Source organism: Miscanthus floridulus, chromosome 6 (genome assembly GCF_019320115.1).
Source record: "Miscanthus floridulus cultivar M001 chromosome 6, ASM1932011v1, whole genome shotgun sequence".
In the NCBI taxonomy this organism is placed as follows: domain Eukaryota; kingdom Viridiplantae; phylum Streptophyta; class Magnoliopsida; order Poales; family Poaceae; genus Miscanthus; species Miscanthus floridulus.
In genome coordinates, this window is record NC_089585.1 from 107,737,487 (window position 1) to 107,760,493 (window position 23,007).

Below are 23,007 nucleotides of genomic sequence, written 5' to 3' on the forward strand. Positions count from 1 at the left end.
GAGTCACAGTAGGAGTCACAGCAGCATCCCCCACCAGCAGAGCCTTAGCCAGCTCAGGAGACACAGGAGGGGTAGCAGTCATAGCAGCCTCAGGAGGGTGAGGAGGGCCAGCAGGCCAATGAGACTGAGTAGGCACCCTAGCCACTACTATGTCGCTCTAGTTGTACCTAGGTTCTAGTGTCACCGAGGCCATCGACATAGCAGAGGGGATCATGTCCACCACCTCGTCCATAGGGTCCGCCTCCAGTGACCCACCTTGACTTGAGGGCCACCATGGCCAAGTAGATTCAGCAGCTTTGCTTTGTGGAGTTTGATGTGTGGTTTCCACCCAGGAGGGATGAGAGAGCTTCAAAGGGATTCTATACACCACTCTAGGAAGACTTCTACAATGCATATCTGAATAGTGGAGCAGTTTTCATATCTCAATGGGTTTGCAGCATTGAGGCTATAGTCGTAGCAGCTGGAGAGCATATTCGCCCCTACCTTGCATATCTATTGGGGCTGACAGATTTGATTGGATGGACTGGAGTATATGTTCCATCCTAGGTTCATTAGTTTTATGTTTCTCTCTATATTGACCCACACCATAGATATATTCACTTTGCATTTAGAGGTAGAGACTACAGGATGATGAGTCAGAGGGCCAGGGAGATACTGAGGTTACAGGAGCAGCCTGTCAAGTTACATGAGGTATGTTATGGACAGCAACAGCCTCCCAGGCACCCTCATGGTGGTTTGGTACCCCCTACAGATCTTGTGCGCCATTGCTTCAAGGAGCCCTTTGGTGAGGGGTCGAGGAGGAACCCCAGTGACCTTACTCCTAAAGCTAGAGTGCTAGAGGCTATCATTAGGAGGACACTACTTCCTAGGACGAGATACAGAGAGGGCTTGACTCACCTACAGCTTTGGCTCCTCAATGCCCTGATGCAGCAAATAGTGTTTGATATTTGGGATCTTCTTCTATCTGAGATGGAGGACATGATAGCTGAGGGCTTCAAGGGTCGTAGGTAGCTTCCATATGCACATTGGATCACATTCTTTATGCTCAAGGTTGTGCATGTTAGGACACCTGAGATGGTTGTAGAGTACATAGGTGCCACCACAGAGTTTCTAGCTTATAACATGGCACAGAGGATCAGGCATAGCACGCCATAGGCACCCACTCAGCCTCGCCATCATCCAGATGTACCAGAGTCCGCAGCTCAGTAGGACGAGATTATTAGAGGCATAGTCGCTACTAAGGAGGAGGAGCTTGAGGCTTAGGAGGAGAGGAGCGAGTCTAGTGACAGTTCGGATGACGACTACCTACCTATTCCTTAGATGCCTCCATGCAGACACGATGCAGAGGCCGACAGTTCTAGCTCTGCTCCACCTACACCACAGATGAACCTCGCTTTGATTGCTATCCTTGAGCGGATGCAGCAGGATCAGGCACGATAGGCTCAGGAGACCGCTGCCAACTTTGCATAGTTTTAGGCTCATCAGGACGAGTTCCAGTGATAGCAATAGGTCCTCCAGCAGTAGCAGCAGCAGATGCATCAGCAGCAGTTACTCATGCAGCAACAACTTATGGGATTTATGCAGCATGTAGTAACAGCACTTGGGGCTCTATAGTCATAGCCTTCACCCTAGCTTGCTCAGCCTGCCACCACTACGACGACTCCAGCAGTATAGCCCAGTGGGCTTCAGAGTCAGGGACAACCTCTAGCTCCATTTACTTCTCCCACAGTACAAGTGTCCTAGTGGTTATCCTCGCCAGTGGTAGCCCCATAGTTCACACCATATCAGACGGGCTTCACACCGGATCAGTCACCCTTGCTATTTGTACCTGACACGTCAATCTCCAGGAGTCTTGGAGCATCTTTCAGCGAGTTGACAGGGATACCTACACTGCCACATATGTATGCCCCAGGTCCCTCTACAACAGCTCATGTCATCGTGGCTACTTCAAGGCTCCCTTCTTCTATCGCATCTTCAGATCCTACGACAGATATACTAGCAGCATCACAGGCAGCACCTGCTCCAGCTCAGACCTAGACCTCTTCAGCAATGCTTCCAGCCACAAAGGGTCAGTCAGTACAGAGCTCAGGGTCAGATGATGATGGCGCCTAGTTCCAGCTTGCCCCTCGTACCTCAGCGCCCGGCTCATCCGTTGCAGCCCCACCGACCGACCCTTAGGTTTTGGTGTTTGACGCCAAAGGGGGAGAGGGTTCGAGTATGTAGACTCAGGGGGAGCAACTTTTAGGGGGAGTCTAGTTAGCTATTAGTCTATTATATACATTTGGAGTTTTATTTGTGTGATACACTATTACTATTATTCATTCGTGTGTTTACTTTCATGCATACTATTATATCAATGTGATAGTGATATCTACGTGATTGTGATATATGACATGTGTGCTCTCTACTTTGAATTCATTGATATGCCATATCACTTGTGTTATGCTCATTTGCTTTTGCTTCCACATTTATACTCTGATGCAAATGAGCTTTATCACTTGTACTCATCCTTATTTCATATCCTTTGAGTACATTATATTGGCTTGGGTCATATAAGCTTGCTTAACTCTTTGGTTCTTATTGACAAAAGCTTATATGAACCAAGCATGTCAAAAACCTTACTCTTTCACATACTCAAGGTGGTATTGTCATCAATCACCAAAAAGGGGGAGATTGAAAGCATCTAGGCCTCTTATTAGGTTTCGGTGATTAATGATAATACAAGATTACTATGACTAACATGTGTTCTGCAGACGCAATTAAGTTAGGTCATGGTAATGGAGATCAATTAGGCAATCAAGGTGGTCATGCCCCTATGATGGAAATCATTTTGGTTTTCAAAGGATGGACGACAAGGTTAAGGATGACTAGTTCTAAGTATCGATTGGAGTTGGAGAGACACTTAGAGTAGTTTAGGACTTTGTTTTTCCTTTGGCCATACTATTAAGGGGGGTATGGATGGGTAGCTTGACCTAGATGAGTCTAGTGAGTTAGGTGTGGTGCACACTTATTAAAACTAGCACTAGGTAGCTCCACAATAGCCCTATGATCCTATGGAGCAATCTTCATTCACATATGTTCGAGAGTTGGAAGTGAATGGAGGGTCAAATACTGACCGGACGCTGGCTCCGTTGCAACCGGACGCTGGCTGCAAGGTCCAGTCAGTTCATTTGACCAAGGTGATTGCATTCAGTGCGACCAGACGCTGAGTGGTCGAGTGATCGGACGCTGCGGACCAGTGTTCGGTCGACTCCAGTAAGGTTCCAAAAGAGTGAATCTGCGACTGGACACATCCGATCAATACTGACTAGACCCTAAGGATCCTACATCCGGTCGAGTACAATAAGCATCCAGTGAGGGTTTAATGCGACCGAACATGTCCGGTCAGTGGTGATCGGACCCTTCCAGCGTCCGGTCAACACTTAAACACTGGTGTGTGGGTTGAACTGATCAAAGCATCTAGTCAACATGACCAGAGCGTCTGGTCACCCCGTAGAGGCACATAATGGTTTATTTTTTAGGCTACCTTATAAATAGAAGCTCCACTCGTGTGTGGAGTCACTTTTGCTTATTCCAACAGCTAAGAAACACGTTTGTGAGTGCCAAGAAGAGCAAGGTCCTAGTGAGGTGAATGAGATTTGTGAATCCAAGAGAGTAGCCTCATTAGTGAATCAAGAGTAGCAAAGTGTGCATCCATCGTTCTCATTAGGCTTCAAGTGGTCAAGTGAGAGTTCATGCTTGTTACTCTTGGTGATCGCCATCACCTAGATGGCTTGGTGGTGATTGGAAGCTTGGTGATCACCCGACGGAGCTTGTGGGTGACCCAACTCAAGTTGTGAGTGGTTTTGGGTGATTCACCGTGACGGAGTGTCGAAGAATCAACCCGTAGAGAGCACTTGATCCTTGCGCGGATCAAGGGGGAGCTACACCCTTGCACGGGTGCTCCAACGAGGACTAGTGGGGAGTGGCGACTCTCTGATACCTCAGCAAAACATCACCGCGTTCCTCTCTCCCTATTTACTTTGAGCATTTACTTTAAGCAATTCAACACTTGTTTTTACATTCATATAATTGCCAGGCTAGAGTAAGTTTGGAACATAGGTTGCAAGTCCTTTGTGCGTTAGATTGATAGAAACACTTTTCTAGGCACAAGGGGTTAATTGGGCTAACCGTAGGATTTAATTATTGCAAGAAAATTTAGAATTAGCCTAATTCATCCCCCTCTTGGGCATCTTGATCCTTTCATCGCCCTCTCAATGCGGTAACCATTAAGAATAAGTTTCCTTTACCTCGTATTGATACTTTGTTCGATCAACTAGCTGGTGCCAAGGTGTTTTCCAAGATTGACCTTCATTCAGGTTATTATCAGATTAAGATTAGGGCTCAAGATATACCGAAGACAACCATCTCTACTAGGTATGGGCTATATGAGTACCTAGTCATGTCCTCTGGTCTCACCAATGCTCCTGTATTCTTCATGTATCTCATGAATTCAGTCTTTATGCCAGAGTTGGATAAGTTTGTGGTGGTATTCATTGATGATATTTTGATATATTCCAAGAACAATGAAGAGCATGCCCAACATCTTTGGATAGTACTTACTTGATTAAGGGAATACAAACTGTATGTCAAATTTAGCAAATGCGAGTTTTAGTTAGATCGAGTGCTATTTTTGGGACATGTTCTGACACCTGAAGGTATCTCTGTGGACCCTAGCAAGGTGCAAGATGTATTAAATTGGAAGTCTCCAAAGTCAGTACATTAGATTCGTTAGTTCCTTAGTTTTGCTGGATACTATCGGCGCTTCATTCATGACTTCTCCAAAATAGCTCAGCCGATGACCAAGTTGCTCCAGAAAGATGTTAAGTTTGTATGGAGTCCGACTTGTGAAGAAGCTTTCCAAGCTCTAAAGAAATTTCTTACCACTGCTCATGTTCTTGCCCAACTAGATATTGACAAGCCATTTGATGTGTATTGTGATGCCTCAAGGATTGGACTGAGATGCGTGCTTATGCAGAATGGACGTGTGATAGCTTATGCTTCACGCCAGCTAAAAAAGCACGAGGTGAATTATCCCACCCATGATTTAGAGCTGGCTACTGTGGTGCACGCTCTAAAAATTTGGAGGCATTATTTGTTGGCGAATAAAGTATACATTTTTACAGATCACAAGAGTCTCAAGTATATTTTCACTCAGTCCGAGCTGAACATGAGGCAATGGAGATGGTTGGAGCTAATCAAGGATTATAATTTCGAGATTCATTACCATCCTAGAAAGGCTAATATGGTAGCCGATGCTCTGAGCCGGAAGTCATATCAAGTTGAAGAAGCATCCTTATCTCTCAACCATGCTGAGGTGCTAGCTCATATTGCTCTAGTCTCAGATTTACTTGAGAAAATTATTATAGAGCAAAGGCATGATGTTTCAAAAATCCCGCATATCAAGAAGTTAATTACCGAAGGGCGTGGTCCTCATTTTAGTATTGATGATCATGGTTTAGTGAGATTTAAGAACAGATTGGTGGTTCCGTCAAATAAGGAGCTTAGAAGAAAGATTTTGGATGAAGCTCATAATTCCAAGTTGTCCATCCACCTAGGAAGCAATAACATGTACCATGATTTGCGTCACTTATATTGGTAGTCCAATATGAAGCAGGATATCACCAAGTATGTTGCGGAGTGCGATACTTGTGGTAGAGTTAAGGCTGACCATATGCGTACACCGGGATTTTTGTAGCCCTTGCCTATCCCTATTTAGAAATGGGAAGATATTTCCATGAATTTCATTGTGGGTTTACCCCGCACGTCCAAGGGCTATAACTCTATTTGGGTCATTATGGATCGTCTTACCAAGTCCGCCTATTTTCTCTCGATGGATACCAGATATTCAGCAAAGAATTATGCCAAGTTATATTTTGACCAGATTGTGACCTTGCATGGAGTTCCTTTTACCATTGTCTCTGATAGAGGGTCAGTCTTTGTCTCTCGTTTTTTGGAGTAACTCCAGGAATGTCTTGGTACTAGTCTCCTCAGAAGTTTAGCTTATCATCCGTAGACTGACGGCCAAACAGAAAGGGTAAATAAGGTACTTAAGGATATATTGAGAGCTTATGCCATTTCTTTTTCTGAGAAGTGGGATGAATGCTTGAACTTAGCTAAGTTTTCTTACAATAATAGCTATCAAGAAAGCATTCGTATGGCACCCTTTGAAGCTTTGTATGGAAAGAAATGTAGGACACCACTTAACTGGGTTGAAGTAGGTGACCGCGGATATTTTGGACCTGATTTTATCAAGGAAGCCCGAGAGCAAGTCAGTATTATTCAGAGTCATTTGAAGGCAACTCAAAGTCGTCTGAAAATTTATGCGAACAAGCGAAGAAGGCCCTTGTAATTTGAAGTTGGTGATCATATGTACCTCAAGGTGTCTCCTATGAGAGGGGTGCATCGGTTTGGTGTCTGTGGCAAGCTAGCCCCTTGATATGTGGGCCCTTATAAGATTTTGGGGTAGTGTGGCCCGGTTGCTTATCGTCTCCAACTTTTAGATATTTTATCAGTGGTACACAATGGTTTCACGTATCTCAATTGAAGAAATGTTTGTGGGCCCCTGATGAAGCTGTGGAAATTAAAGGACTTCCCCTCCAGTCTGACTTGTCGTATATTGAGCATCCTGTCAAGATCTTAGATGACAAAGAAAGAGTGACCAGGAATAGTGTGGTGAAGTTCTATAAAGTTCAGTGGTAAAATCACTCGGATGACGAAGCAACATGGGAGTAAGAAAGTTATATCTTGAAGCATTATCCCCATCTTTTTTCTAGTTAACCGATGTGATTATTTAAATCAAAATGTATTTCTTATCTATTTCCCATACTAGGCATATAAAATCTCGGGATGAGATTTTGTTTATGGGGGTAGATTTATAATACCCTCGATGTTACACTGTAAATCATTTGCTAAAATATGTCATGAGCATCATGTTTATGTGTTAATGTATGTAATATAGAGTATAGATGAAGTTCCGTAACTCAAAACGATCAACGGAAGTGCGAAACGAAAGTTAATTCCAGTCATGTTTTATCACTTAGGGTTTAAAACCAATTTTTATTAAGCAAAAATGCTATAGAACATGTATGTGGCACTTGAATAAAGTTTAAAGTACAAACTTTATAGATGACGATGAAATACCTGCGGTCGAAAAATGATATCACTAGCTAACATTTCTAAAAGCTTGGAAATCGAATTTGAAGCAAATCTCACACAAGACTTGGTCAGTTTCTTAAGTCTGAAAATAGTTTGACAAAGTTATGTTTGGTAATTTTTGCTGAGAAATTGGCTTAAGGAGTGGTGTTGTATTATGGCTTGTTTTAGTAGCCTAATATACCCTCTTAGGTATAGCAAAGGTGGTTTGGGGATTGGATCAACGGTTTAGATTTTTAGAACGCTTTAAAAACCATGCACAACATGCTCTCGGTCGGTTTCCTCATGTGTGCGCGGTCACCGTGCCTCGGGGGCACAGCGTTGCAGCATCGGCTTGTCCGACTCACGCACGCACACATGCGCACCGCTGCGCTCGGCGGGTCACTGGGGCCGGTTGGCCTGGCTGCATGGTGCCGTTGCTGTCGGCGGGCCCGACGCCCTCCCGATCCGCTGCCGTCTGGCCGCTCCGCCACACCGTGTCGCTGCTGTCGCGTCGCATCTACCGCCTGCGCTGCGCTGCCTCTCCCTGGCCAGGTGTATGCCTTTCCGCACGTGGCCATGCATGCCGTCGCTACGCCATTACTAGCGCTACAGCGCGCGGGCCATGGCCTGTCGCCGACGCACTCGGTCATCCCCTGCGCTTGGAGGAGGGTCCCTCGGCCACGGCACCCACACCCTACCATGACGTGCACCAGTCGAATCCTGACCGAGTCCCGCTGTCGTCCCGTCCGCTCGCATGCCCCTGCTTTTCTCTTTGCCGCCGCCGCCGCCTTGCGCCCATGAGTGCGCCTGAGATAGGTCACCTCTATTCAATTCGTCTTGTCCGCACCTGCGCTCTCTTGTCCTCTCACCGCTAGTGCCACCCACAGCTTTGATGATGGTCGGTCGGGCGCCAATTTGGCGTTTCCGCCCAGGCGAGCCGTTAAGGCCGCGCTTGGCCGTGGGCGTGGACAGCTCACTCGCCCTTCGCCCACTGTCCAATTCGCTGTACCACTACCTTCGCCTAGGTCTTTCCTTCATCGCGCGCACCTCAGCCTAGTCGCTATCGGCTCGCCTTCGTCGCTGACGCGACCGTGTCACCGCAGTGCACCGCTGCATTCCACCGCCGCACGTGGCCAGCCCGGTTCGGGGAATTCCCGGCCAAACCATCACCACAGCCGCAACCAGGGTACGATAGTGATGCTTTAGCGTAGCTAGCTCTCCCCGCAATGGCTGTGGCTGGCCGACGTGGTCGCGCCACTATCGCGCATGGCCACGCGCCGTGGTCGCCACTTCCGGGAGCTTCGCCGCTCCTGTAACTTGGGCTAGCGTAGGTGTTAGGGTTGTAGACGGGGGTCGGCCCGTTAGTGGGGCCGAGGCGGGTCTCGGCTTGCCGGTGTGGCCGCCCAATGGCATCACCGCCGCGTGCGGGTGGTTGGGAGCCTCACCGTTGTAAAGAAGAGAAAGTTTCGAGGGTTCCTTTGCATAAGTGCTGTCTTTTGAAATAGTAACGTGGACTGCAGGTTAGTTTGTCTAGAGTTTAGGGGCGTTTTTGCATATGTGTCGCGCGCGCGGGCTCCCCCGTTGCGGGCCGTTTGCGCCCGTGGGCCGCGCCTACGGGTCGTGCGTGCGCGCGCTGCGTGCGGATGGGCCACACGAGGTTTGGTTTTTCTTTTTTTGGAGAATTAGTAAATGTTTTTCCAATTTAGTTTTGACCTGATCTTTAGAAAAATAAAGTAAATTATGTAGGTGTCTAAAAATAGTGAAATAAAATTTGTTAGGTTCATAAAAATGTGAACTATCTATTGGTGTAGTTAGTTTATAGTTATCTGTGAGGATGTTAGGTTCATTAATTTATTTTTTTTCCAGATTCGGCTGCATAACCGTGAAGTAACTACTGTAGCAAAGGTCGCATGTTCTTGTACCGCCGGACCTTATAGATTGGGCCTTTGATGCTTATCTGCAGAGTGTGCTTACACAAAGAAGGTGAATGAGAAGGTGGACGTCTACAGCTTCGGCGTCGTGCTCCTGGAGCTCACGACCGGCAAGGAGCCCAACGACGGCGGCGAGCACGGCAGCCTGGCGGGATGGGCGCGGCACCACTACCTGTCTAGAGGGAGCATCCCCGATGCCACAGACAAGAGCATCAGATACGCCGGGTGCTCCGACGAGATCGAGGTTGTTTTCAGGTTAGGCGTGCTCTGCACCGGAGAGATGCCGTCGTCGCGGCCAACCATGGACGACGTGCTGCAGATCTTACTCAAGTGCAGCGAGCAGACGCACGAGAAGAGCAAAACGGAGCGTGTCCCTGAGTACGAGGAGGATCCACTCCTGCTGCCACAGCGCGGTAGTCGCCGGAAGCAGCTCTCCAACGGCACGGGGATTGACATCGAATCGAAGAGCGACTTCGACAGCATTGTCTGCCGACCACCGCACATATCAGTGAGTAAGTTAGGACAGCGTTAATGAACACCTATAGTGATGCTTCATACTACATTTCAGTAGAGTACAGCAGGGAAATCATGCTTCCAAACTTGTCACCAGACGTCTTGACTCTAAATTTGTGTTTGGACACTGTAGATTTGTTTTAAGCGCACACATTAGACCACTAAAACAGAACAAATAGCAAAGGTTACGATTACAATTTATTTCTGAAACAAATGCAGGTCTTCTGCACATGCATTCAAAAATTAGTACGATTAATAGAAGAAGATAGAGATATGGCGTGTCCCTTCCATCTGGTGAGTGACACGTGATACCGAGAGCTAAGCATTCGAATGTGATTTTTTTACTTTTCTGAGTTAATTAATGCCCCGTTTCACATAGCTCAGCTTCACCAATAAAGTTATTTTTTTAAAAAAATAGCTTAATGAGCAACTTTCTAGGTGAATCTGAGCTGTTTTAGAAAAATTATATGGCAAAACAATTTCGCCAACAGTTTCATTCATGGATGAAAGGGAGAAATGGGGGAGAGAGCTGGGATAGGCTACTTTTTTCAGCTTCATCCCCACGCATATCTTTGTGAGAGGAGAAAAAAAAGCTTTACCCATGAAGTTGTTTTGAAAATGAGTATTTGATAAATAAAACATCTCACAATAGCTCCTGAAGTTGTTGTGAGCTGTGCCAAACAGTCCCTAAGTAATCGAAAGTGCTAGATCGTGGACGTTCGAATGGACGCGCGCTCGGACGCCAGCGCAGCCTGCCCTCGTTCGCAGATTTTTTTTCTCGCCCCCCATATGAACCACGCCTTGTCGCAGCGTCCGCGCGTCCGGATGACTTGCCTTGCACACGTAGCCCGCCCTATCCGTCACGATTCGAGGCCGTTCGCCTTGTCCCGCACGCGTACCCCACCCCCATCACGCCCCAATCGCCAGCCCCATGTGCTCCGCCCGCAGGACACCGTCGCGCCGTGCGGCCGTTCGCCGGCCCCAAGCTCACCGCACCCTATTTCTCGGCGCCCTTGCCATGCCACCATCACTCCTCGCGCCCCCTGACTCTCCGAACAACATGAAACATTTGAATGTAATATACTTATGAAATAGATGAACCACCTGTAACATACACTGGCAACATATGTGTGGAATATATACAACATCTAGATAAAACACCTGCAACTTACAACATGAAAACACTTACTGCAACATAAGACTAAAACATATGAAACATTTGGAACATATTGTTGCAACATATGTGGGAAAGATATGCAACATCTAGATCAGATTGCTTGCAACATATGTATCAAACAGATGAAACATTTTAAACAAACCTCTAAAACGCTTGCAATATGCCTCTGAAACACTTACAACATATGCAACATGTGCAATATTTTCGATCTACTTTTACAACATCCGTATGGAAACATAACTCTGAAACGTGTGAAACACTTGCAACATACGCTTTCATCACAACATCTCCTTGCTGAGGTCGCGCGTCATGGCGTCCACGGCGTAGACAGTGGCCATGACCTTCTAGAGGGGATCAGCGGCGTCTAGGATCAATTAGAGTTTACCAAAAAAATTATAGAAAAAAAAAAATCAAAAAAAATATCCAAATATTTTTTTCTGGTAAGAATATGCAATTAAAAAATCCTAAAATCGGATTTGATCTTAGAAAATTGTTTTAGCTAAAAAAATATGACACTAGTTTCATTTTTCCTAAAATCATTCTCTATATTATAGCACCTAGCATAGAATTGTTTGAATCTTATATGATCTCTATTGTTGTTTTTTAGTAGATTCTCTTTTTATGTGTTATAAGTAGTCTTGCTGATGATCTAGACCACCTAGAAATTCAATTGACTTTGGTGGTAACACACGTGCCATGTAACCACCTCATACTTGATCCTATTTAATATGAACACATGTGTTACTTGTACACACATGATCATAACATGCATGCACACTCAAAATATGAACGTACACATTCATACGCTTCTCCTTTGAGGATAGATCTTGAGATTAACAAAGTCATTACAGACATTTCATTGAAAGTTTGTAATAATTTGTTAACTCAATTCCACAACATTCTCTCATGTGTTTTGTGTTAATTTTGTGCTAATAATTCAAATCTCATCAAGTATATTTTGTTTGCATGTTTATAAACAAGAAACAGAAAATAAAAAGGACGTTTCTTTGCATTACGATGGTATTTAGATGACGGGGCACTTTTGAGTCAACACAAACTAATTATAACATATATAACTAGAGCATCTACTAGCAAATAAACATCAACGGAGACTATAAAAGATTTAAATAATTCTAAGGTAGGTACCATAATATAGAGCATTATCTTCGAAAAAAATTAAAACTGGTTTCATATTTTTCTAATTTAAAACATTTTTTCAAATATTAGTTTGGATTTTAGGATTTTAATTTTCGTATTTTCTTGAGAAAAAAATATCTCGACAACTTTTTTGAGAAAAATCTATAATTTTTGATAAAGTAATAGACTACTGACGCGTCATGTCAACTAAAATCACTTTATGTTAGGAACAAATTCCGGCGGTTTTAAAGGTTGGATGAGATATAAAAAAAGGAACCTGTTTTTTTTGGTTGGATGAGGTAAACCGAACTGTGAAAGTTGAATTAGGTTAAATGAACTTTTTCCGATAAATTTTTTGAGTGGATTTTTTTCTGTTTACTTCCTCCATACTGAAAAGTACAGTTGTTTTGGACAACGATACAGTCTCCAAAGTACAACTTTAATTTCTTGTTTTTATAAAAATATTTATCGAAAAGTGATATATGTATATTTTTATGAAAGTATTTTTCAAAATAAATTTATTTATATGGTTTTCATATTTCTAAACCAAGTTGTTTATGATTTATATTCTGAATGTTTGACTAAAGTCTTGTTCAAAATAATTATATTTTTTTTTAGTACGGAGGGAGTATTATGCAAATAGATCCTGAGTCTCCATCGCTCAGGCCCACGGCCCACACTAATTGCGTGTTTGACGGAGCACTATTATGCTGGGCTTTTTTTTTTTTTTTGAGTAAACTATTATGCTGGGCTGACCAGTCTCCGGAGACCGTCAGAATGAAGATTTGTACAGGGGCCACACGACCCCTAAATTTCGTTGTATATAATGGTGCAGTGAGGAACAGAATTGAATTTCCTCTAAACTCGCATCAAACCACGTACTTGCGGATACTTTAGACCGCAAAGACTTCCGGAATCCGGAGCACTTCCCATCTGAGGTCGGTCTTTCAACCCTCGACCGTATGAATCACTCCGGAGTCCGGACGGACCAAAATACCACGTAAACTAAATGGAAGTCATTTTTAAAGCTTAACTAAAACAAACCGGACTTTTGTGCCGTCAACGGTAGAGTTGTGTTAAACAGGGGAGAACACTTCCCTCTGCACTTTACCGAACCACCTCCACTTCCCGCGTTCACCGCGGCGGCCGTGCCCGTGCACCACCGACGCCACGGCACGAAAACAAGCCCGCCGAGGCATGGAGGCACCACGCCCGTGCCTCCCCGGCCTGCTGCTCGCGCTGCTTCCCTGCTGCTGCCTGCTGCCCCGCGCGGCCCCGCAGTCCTCCCAGCCGGCGGCGGACGAGGCGCAGCTGCTGCTCCAGATCAAACGCGCGTGGGGCGACCCGCCCGTGCTCGCCGGATGGAACGCCTCGGCCGCGGGCGCACGCTGCGCGTGGCCATACGTGGGCTGCAACACGGCAGGCAGCGTCACCAAACTCACCCTCGCAGACGCCAACGTCTCAGGCCCGTTCCCAGACGCCGTCGGCGGCCTCGCAGGCCTCACGCACCTCGACGTCTCCAACAACAGCATCACCGGCGTGTTCCCGACCACGCTGTACCGCTGCGCTTCGCTGCGGTACATCGACCTATCCGAGAACTACTTCGGCGGCGAGCTCCCCGCGAACATCGGCAACCGACTGGCGGCGACCCTGACCACGCTGGTCCTCAGCGGCAACGAGTTCAACGGCACCATCCCGAGGTCGCTCTCCAGCCTCCTCAACCTCCGGCATCTCGAGCTCGACAACAATCGACTCGTTGGCACCGTCCCGGCTGGGCTCGGTGCGCTGACGAGGCTTCAGACGCTGTGGCTGGCGTCCAACCCGTTCGTCCCTGGCGAGCTGCCGGCATCATTCAAGAACCTGACCAGTCTAGTCAGCCTCTGGGCGGCGCAAAGCAACCTCGTCGGCGACCTCCCGAGCTATTTAGCAGATATGCAGGAGTTGGAGGTGTTGGACCTCTCGAACAACTCGTTGACAGGAAGCATACCTCCGGGGGTTTGGAGCCTGAAGAAATTGCAAAAGATGACAGTGTGGCAGAACAAGCTCACCGGCGACATGGTCGTCGACGATGGCTTTGCTGCAAAGAGCTTGACCATAATTGACGTCTCCGAGAACAACCTTAGTGGAGTCATTCCGGAAGTCTTCGGGCATTTACAAAACCTCAGAAAATTACACCTCTTCAGCAATAACTTTTCAGGCGAGATACCAGCGAGCATTGGCCGGTTGCCGTCTCTATGGACATTGAGATTGTACAGTAACATGTTTACCGGCACGCTTCCGCTGGAACTCGGGAAGCACTCGGGCTTGGGTTATGTAGAGGTTGATGACAACGAGCTCACTGGCGCCATTCCAGAAGGGTTATGCACCGGAGGCCAGTTCCATTACCTCACCGCTGAGCACAACCACCTGAGCGGCTCCATCCCAGCGGGCCTTGCCAATTGCGCAACTCTGGTAACCCTGGACCTAGACAATAACCAGCTCACCGGCGACGTGCCAGAGGCTCTCTGGACAGCGACGCAGCTTCAGTTCCTATCACTACAGAGTAACCAGCTCACAGGGAGTCTTCCGGCCTCCATGCCTGGCAACCTTACGAGGCTACACATAGGGAACAACCAATTCGGTGGCAACATTCCGGCTTCAGCAGTTATGCTCCACAAGTTCACCGCCGAGAACAACCAGTTTTCTGGCGCGGTACCGGCGAGTCTTGGCGACGGCATGCCGCTGCTGCAAACACTGAACCTGTCAGGCAACCAACTCTGTGGCGCGATCCCCAAGAGTGTTGCTAGCCTGAGGCAGCTGACGCTTATGGACATGAGCAGGAACCAGCTCAGCGGCGCGATACCGGCCGAATTGGGCGCCATGCCGGTGCTCAGCGTCCTTGACCTTTCGTCGAACATGCTCTCCGGCGCCATACCTCCGGCGCTTGTGAAGCCAAACCTCAACACCCTCAACCTGTCCTCCAACAACCTCAGCGGCCAGGTCCCGATCGGGTTCGCCACGGCGGCCTACGACAACAGCTTCCGCGATAACCCCGGCCTTTGCACCGAGGCTCCGGTACCCGCCGGCGTGCGCTCCTGTGATGCGGGATCGCAAGACCGGGGTTCTTCCCGAGGCGTCTCGCATGCACTCCGCACGGGGCTCCTCGTCGCTGGTGGCGCGCTCCTCGCCGCCGCGGCCTTCGCCTTGCTACTCGCCTGCGACATCAAGAAACGGCCGCGTGTCGCGGTCCAGGACGAGTGGAAGATGACGCCTTTCGTCCAGGATCTGGGCTTCGGGGAGGAGTCCATACCCCGGGAGCTGAAAGAGGAGAACCTCATCGGCCACGGCGGTTCCGGCCACGTGTACCGCGTCACCTACACCAACCGTCTCAACGGGAGCGCGGGTACGGTGGCCGTGAAGCAGATACGGATCGCCGGGACGCTGGACGAGAAGCTGGAGCGCGAGTTCGAGTCGGAGGCGAGCATCCTCGGCAACGTCCGGCATAACAACGTTGTAAGGCTGCTGTGCTGCCTCTCCGGCACCGAGGCCAAGCTCCTTGTGTACGACTACATGGACAACGGCAGCCTGGACCAATGGCTCCACGGCCACAACGCCAGCGCTGATGGGCTCCTTACGGCCAGGACGCCATCCGAGCGGCGGGCGCCGCTGGACTGGCTGACGAGGCTCAGGGTGGCCGTCGGCGTCGCGCAGGGGCTATGCTACTTGCACCACGAGTGCTCGCCACCCATCATTCACCGCGACGTCAAGACGAGAAACATCCTGCTGGACTCGGAGTTCAGGGCCAAGGTCGCTGACTTCGGGCTGGCCAGGATGCTGGTGGAGGTCGGGGCACCCAAAACGATGTCCGCCGTCGCTGGGTCTTTCGGCTACATGGCTCCCGGTATGGATTTCGGCCCTGTCCATTTTGCTGGGTCCTGTTCTGTACAGAATTTGGGGGCAGTATTTGCTCTATCAAATTCAAATCAAACGCTGCATGTCTGCAGAGTGTGCTTACACGAACAAGGTGAACGAGAAGGTTGACGTCTACAGCTTCGGCGTCGTTCTCCTGGAGCTCACCACCGGCAAGGAGACCAGCGCCGGCGGCGAGCACGGCTGCCTGGTGGAATGGGCGCGGCACCACTACCAATCAGGGGGGAGCATCCCCGATGCCACAGACAAGAGCATCAGGTATGCAGGGTACTCTGAGGAGATCCAGGTCGTATTCAGCCTAGGAGTGCTGTGCACCGCAGATATGCCGTCGTCGCGGCCAACCATGAAGGACGTGCTGCAAATCTTGCTCAATTGCAGCGACCAGACGCGCCAGAAGAGCAAAATGGAGAATGGCCAGGAGTACGAAGCGGCTCCTCTCCTGCTGCCGCAGCGACGCAGTCGCCGGAAACAGCCGTCGGACGGAACAGGAAATGACATCGAAGAAAATAGTGACTTCGACAGCACGGTCTAAGACTAAGAACCGAACATTGCACATGCCAGTACAGTAAGTTTGGACAGCGTCAGTCGACAGATATAAAGATACTTCTGTTAGTACATTTTAGCACACTAATCATAACTTGTCACCATGGCCTTTGTGGGGTTTCACACAGTAAATTTCTATTAAATCACACATACATTAGACCAATCAAACATAGCAAGCTAATATTACTATTGTAATTGTTTCTGAAATAAAGGCAGGAGCTCTGCACATTCAAGGAAAAAATGAGTCCCCCACCTCTCTCTCTTTATTTTGGAAGACAACATCACACAGATAAGAACCGGTTGTTTTGTGATATCGCATCATAATACAAACTTCAAGGGATTGGGGGAAAAAAGAATCGGCAGGAATGGAACGGCTTATTCAGACCTCCGCTTCCACCTTTTTCTGCCGTAGCTAATGCTAGTGATAATGTACTCCAAGCTCAATGGCACCATCCTAGCTGTACCCCGCTGCTGAGGCAAAAAGAGAGAGATGCGAATCGCACATTCGCAAGAGGGGGGCTCGCGATTGAAGGGGAAAAAGAGAGGAAAACAAAAAAGGTTACACTAGGAGCCAAGCTCCTAGATCTATGCAGCTTCAGCATATTGGGAGTGTGAGGCTGCAAGAAGTGCAGCTCCGATTCCTGAGCCGTCGTTGGCCAACTTGACAACAACCGATGAGGCAACCTCCTCATCGAGCAGGTCTGTGAGTGTCGCTTCTAGGCAGGCACTGAACTTCTTGTAATGCTCATATAAGCCACCATCAATAGCAACTACAGTCCTTTGTTGACTAAAGTCACACAGCAATTTGTCTTTGCCCAGCTTCTTCAGAATACCATATATACCAGCAGCAGCCAAGCGTGCACCTCTCTCTGCAACAAGGTCGCACACATGAAGAGTAATGTATCTTGCTTCGAGAGAAGTATCAGCAACCTAAAATAAGTAGAAACAAAACACATAAGGAACCAATTGTCATTGAAGATTGTATCTAACAATACCCTTTTTTGAACATTTGTATCATCATTACCCCCAGAATATCCTTCAGCTTAGCTCCCAGGTGTTTGAGATCATGTGAGGTGTCATGATGCATGGCTGACATATCTGGCGTCCTGTCATATCACAATTGCAATTTCATTCAGAAAAGCTTTTATTGTTACACAAGACTTACAATTCTGCTTCACAAGTTTGTTGGATAACCTTTTTAAGTAATCTACGATACACGGTAAACAACTTGGACCATGTGCTCATACAACAAGATTTACACTAAGAAAACCACGATTGCCATTTTCACTTCTTCAGTTTCTTCTTAAATTAGCCTATGAGTGTGATTTTAAAGGTCTAGATGGGCAGTCCAAGAAGAATTTTGATTTTTTTTCATTACTCTGGGAGTAAGTTTAGAATTTTATATGTCTGGGACTACAAAGATCTTAACATCGTCCTAAAGAGGTGGATTTGCAAAATTGCTGATTAGACTGGGTGGAGAGAGAGAGTTGTTTGGTGAGCCGGAGCCGTTTTGGAGGAGCCACATTGTGAGAAAAAAGGAGCCCTACCAAACGGGGCCTCAGCTTCATTCATAACTTAAACTGAAAGTGGTAATTCCAATTTCCAAGATATAAATGGTCAGGGAATTAAATTTTGTAGTCCATGTGCTTAAAAAAAGACTGAATAAGTAGGGAGATTGCACCAAATTACCTCTCAGTTTAATTTAATGATTGGCCATGTAAATAAACATTTTAAAGAAAGTGAGAGGAACATTATCAAAGCCTTAAGTCTTATGACTTCAGTTTCCAATCTGGAACCTCTATGTGGGTGAACTTTCTAATTTTGAACTTCAGATGCACGGTAGAACTCATAAAACTGCCCAATTATATCCACAATCTATCAAAATGTTTGGACTCTAGGTTGTGCAAATATGTGTGCACCTTTATATAAGTTGATTTTGGATCCTTTTTTGTGTATCCTACAAATATAAGAAAATCAATATCGTGAGTGGATGGAACGTGAAAGTAAACCTCAGTATAAATAGCTGTTCCAATTTCGGAGGAACAACATCCCCAAACAATGAAGCATCATGAGCCAGTTTCAGCAGGATCCTCCGCACAATTTCTCCAAGATACATTCCAGAAATCATCTTTTCATATATCTGACAAAAGAGCACATAGGTTATGTTCAAGTTCAACACCCAAATGTTATACTCCACAAACATCCAAATAGGTGCACACCCAGGATTTGAACCCTGCTGGGTGGAGTCATGTACACACGACTCCACCACCAAATATAGTTATTAGAACAATATAGATTAATGGTTTTGCTATTCATCAGTCACTTTTGCCCCCTAAAATCTGAGTCAACCTTTGGGACAATTGGATCTGTATGCAGATAGGTGTATAATCTGATTGGATTTGATCCAGTGCATAAAACGTGCGACTTAAACTTAGGAAAAAAATTGAATTCTAAAATAAACAGCTGCATAGATTAAATAGGCATACCTGCTCACCAGGGTTCAAACTTTCGAAGTCCAAGGATTTATCATACTCCGACCTTGGAAGTTTATCTGACCTGAAGTTTCCCCATTCCATGTTGATTACCTGTAGCATTCCAAAAGAACCAAATGTTACATCATTAACTGGCAAGAAAATAATAAAATAGTAAAAATACAGAATGCCAAACTTATGTTGGATGAATACAATTTAACAAGGCCCAAAAGATAAATTAAAATAAAAACTCGACCAACCTAGTAGGAACTAGGTGGCATTGTCAATAAGAATAAATATGCACTCAAATTCGAGTTGAAGAGGAGTTGCATTGAGTGGTGGGGCGCACAACCACACCTCGCACCAACTGAACTAGCTCAGTTCCTTCAAAGACTATTAAAATTCCACTCACTGGATGCAAGTTAAACACTTACCATATTCCCTGATCTAGGCAGTAGTCCGGTCCATTTAGGAATCGCATTTGCATGTTCCACATAAGCTGCATTTGTGCCAGTGCCCAATATTACAGCAGTAACAACATCACTATCAGCATATCTCCCACCAGCCAATGTGCCTACGGTATCATTAACCTGTACAAAATGTTACCTGTCAGTTTACATGATGTTGTCTTTACTTCTAATGTGTCCAACGGACCTTTGCTAGACATCAAGATAAAGCATCTCAAGGAACTGAAAGCAACAGCAGAAGGCATAAGGAAATGACAAATTCTATAGCATAGGTGTAAAACATAGGGCATGCGATGCAAGTACTTGAGATGATAAATAGTGAACAAATTAATTTAACTACCAGAGCTGCAACTTTCATATCAAGACCCTGCCTTTCCATGGCCCTACTCAATTCAGCCACAACATCTTCTCCAACCTGCTCATAGGAATCAACAAAATCAATACCGTGTTTTAATGTAATCTTAAGACATAGATCCATTTTTCTCAATGAAAAAGTAGGGTTATTTGTGCCAGAAGTTCCACAAAAAAAAGCAGCATGAATAGGTAAAGACTACTCCATTGTGAATTTAATAAGATGTGTCAAAATGAAATGCACAAGCTAAATTGACACAATGTATGGTCAAGAAAAATGTGTAGTAATTAGAAAGAAATCCATATGTTGGTGTCATAGTCAGCTTCTGGTCAAGGAACTGGTAATATAAATCAGCAATGCAGTCAACAAAGTGTAAACAGAAAGTATTCTTGCTTTTACCGTGCCATTGATGGAAAAGCCTTTGGTCCACTTAATTAGAGTCCCTGATGATATAGATGTTTGGTGCACTGGGAAAGAAAAGGTGAAACCCAGTTCTCTCTGCTTGCCATTTGGTAGGTGGAAATCTTCTCCTTCAGTCCGCACGAATTTTTCCAACTCAGCAGCAATGAAATCAAACAGTTCCTGTAATCACGCTTTGAGAAGTCAATAAAGCATGCTGATACAGGAGACATGAAACTAGTGGGGTGGCCCCTGCAATTGCACGGATAGTATCAGGAATCTAAGTGTGTACCTTATATGTTACAAAACGAAATTTATGTATTTAACTTTTCTACATAGTTTTGTATATAAGTTATGAATTTTTGTTTTATACATTTTTTCCGTGTAACTTTTGTAAATACGAACTTGTTCACATAATCATTGTTTATATATAGATTTGTTTATATAGCAACAATGTTTTGTAAGTAAAGATAGAGGAGAAATACGTGACCAGGAAAATCAAACTCCCGAAAAGGCAACTTGTGCGTGGGTTGCTGATGAACCGTGTTTGTGACGAAAATAGCTAAAGAGGGAAAGCACCGCTCATGGGGAGCAACCGACAAGTAGACCATCAAAGCAACGTTTAGCTAAAAAAGGCAAGTGTGATGCTTCGTCAGATTGACCACTACTTCCGTTACTAGTGAGTGACTGCCAATGAGCAATGCTCCTAGGTGAATTGCAACATTGATCTCTTAAATGCATTACCGTGTACGACAAACTTATGCATTACCTAAACTCACCGAAGATAGTACAACAACTCACCGTAGAAGTTCCAACCATAAGATGAGGTGGGATGGAGACCTCTTCATATTGTTGCTTCACAACCCGTTTATCCCTTCCTCCAAGTTGAACCCGTATGACACGAAAGTTGGTCCCGCCAAGGTCCAGTGCATAAAACAGTCCTTGTTCATCCCTGCAGGATGACACGAATCATTAAACAAGATAGTAACATCAGTTGAGACGACAAAGGAAGACTTCACGAAGTAAGAACCACATGTTTCATCAGCAAATTGTGCTCTATAAATGTAACTGGCTGTAACTTTTTATTGCAACATACAGTATCTCTTAAAAAGTATCATAACCATATATTTGCGTTTTGTGTGTGATTCTAACTACATAGAAAAATATCTTGTGTCCACGATTACAAAGGTTGGCACTACATGTTACATGTTTCAATATAATAGTGCCAAACATTTGGTGACAGAGGCAGTACCGGAAAGGTGGTGCTAATATTAAATGAGACTTTAGACATTAGCCATGAGCCCATGACTTAGAAAGGACGATATCATGGTCCTCCGTGGAGGTGAGTCCAATATGTGGGTACAGCCAGAAACACGAAAGCTTCATTTATATATTTATTAAAAGAAGACGTTGTAGTTTTGGAATGATCTGTGAGGCTGGGACAAATTAAACATCAAACCCATAACCGTTCACCTTATTACTACCTTAGTTACCTCGCCAACCCAAATAACATGTAAACGGATTTACACTCAAACTGAAGATTGGAGGCCGAACGCATTCAACAACATGCGAAGCAAAAACGAAATATGAATCACACCAGCATCCCGACAACAGTGTTCCGCTCGAAACCACGTCAAAGCACCGTATCCAATCTGGGACAGACAGACATTTCCACCTAATCGAAACCTGAATACCCCAGGGGATTGACGCCGGCGCACGGGGGCTTGAAACGTTGGCTCGCCTGTAGGTGGGATGGTCACCTTGAATGTTGTTGGTTTCAGAATGTAGCGCTTGCAAAACACTAACGCGGCCGTGGAACGGCACTTGTATTTCTCAAACTCCTTCTACCTAATACAATGATACGCATCACTTGTGCATATTCGAGAAAAAGAAAAAAAAAATACCCCAGGGGATCGATCGGAAGACCGCGCGACATAAGAACAAGAAACGGACACTGTGGGCCTGTGGCCACATCCACGCGGACGCGGAGGATCCCTTACCCGGTTGGGAGGTTGTCGACGTAGCTGATGAGCATCTTGAGCGGTGCGTGGGGCTCGGCGCGAAGGCCGCGCTCCATCTCCTCCACCATGGCGTCCGCGATGCCGCGGAGCAGCACGGTGGGCGTCGAGAACCGCTGCTCCACCTCCTCAATTACCGCCGCCGCCTTCCTCTTCCTCTCGTCCTCCGCCTCCCGCTGCCGACGCCTCCTGCGCGACAACGACACCATCGCCACCCCCACCGCCGCGGCAGCCGCGGCGCCCACCACCACAGCCGCCCCCACGACCGCGCCCTTCCCCATCGCGACCGACCGCCGAGCCCTAGCCTCCCGACCGAGCCGCGCGACCAACCCAAGTAAAGTACGGACCAGCTCGGCGCCCTGATCGCGAGCTACGCCACAGCAAGCCCACCGCTTCTCTCTCTCTCCCCTCGCTTCTGTCGTCTCCGGCTCTTTCTCCGCTCGCGGAAGCGTGGGAGTGGGACGAGAGCCACGAGTTGGGCGTTTTCCCAGGGAATAAATCCCCCTCGCCCTTTGGAATATTTACGGATGTACCCTTGCGTGTGGACGGCCGCGATTTGGTTGTCCTGGGCGCTGACGGTATGGATCCTCGTTCGTGGGATAAGAGATGGTGCTTCGTGCATGGCATGCCCTGGGTTCGGGTCATAATAAGAGGTGTTTCCTGAGGTCTTATGTGTCAAAAACTGGCGAGAGAGGCTAACGGTCGAGCGCAGGAGCAGAAGCGAGTGACATATTTCCGGCGAAGAGCCAGGGGTGTGTCCGTAAAGTTACCAGCTGCTACGCGCTAAAAACAATCAGTTGCAACTAAACCCCTGTCAGGAACCCTTACCCAGGCCCACATGTCAACGTGACGGAGCGATTAGTTAACCGTGTCCGAACGAGACAGAAGAATGGGGGCACGTGCGGGAGGGCCCA

The 23,007-nt window shown here is 46.6% G+C and overlaps 2 protein-coding genes across 2 annotated transcripts; one reads left to right on the plus strand and one right to left on the minus strand.

The window, feature by feature from the left end:
* Window positions 1-13,075: 13,075 nt before the first annotated feature.
* On the plus strand, window positions 13,076-16,525 carry LOC136456527 (receptor-like protein kinase HSL1). Its single transcript, XM_066456433.1, has 2 exons — window positions 13,076-15,814; window positions 15,918-16,525. The coding sequence occupies exons 1-2, from the start codon at window positions 13,132-13,134 to the stop codon at window positions 16,373-16,375; spliced, it is 3,141 nt and encodes a 1,046-aa protein (XP_066312530.1). The 5' UTR covers window positions 13,076-13,131; the 3' UTR covers window positions 16,376-16,525.
* Window positions 16,526-16,674: 149 nt separating this feature from the next.
* On the minus strand, window positions 16,675-22,559 carry LOC136456528 (hexokinase-6-like). The gene is made up of 9 exons (XM_066456434.1): window positions 22,076-22,559; window positions 20,877-21,027; window positions 20,076-20,258; window positions 19,665-19,739; window positions 19,292-19,447; window positions 18,873-18,971; window positions 18,396-18,526; window positions 17,411-17,492; window positions 16,675-17,316 (listed from the first exon to the last, which is right to left on the minus strand). The coding sequence occupies exons 1-9, from the start codon at window positions 22,372-22,374 to the stop codon at window positions 16,972-16,974; spliced, it is 1,521 nt and encodes a 506-aa protein (XP_066312531.1). The 5' UTR covers window positions 22,375-22,559; the 3' UTR covers window positions 16,675-16,971.
* Between the last annotated feature and the right edge of the window lie 448 nt (window positions 22,560-23,007).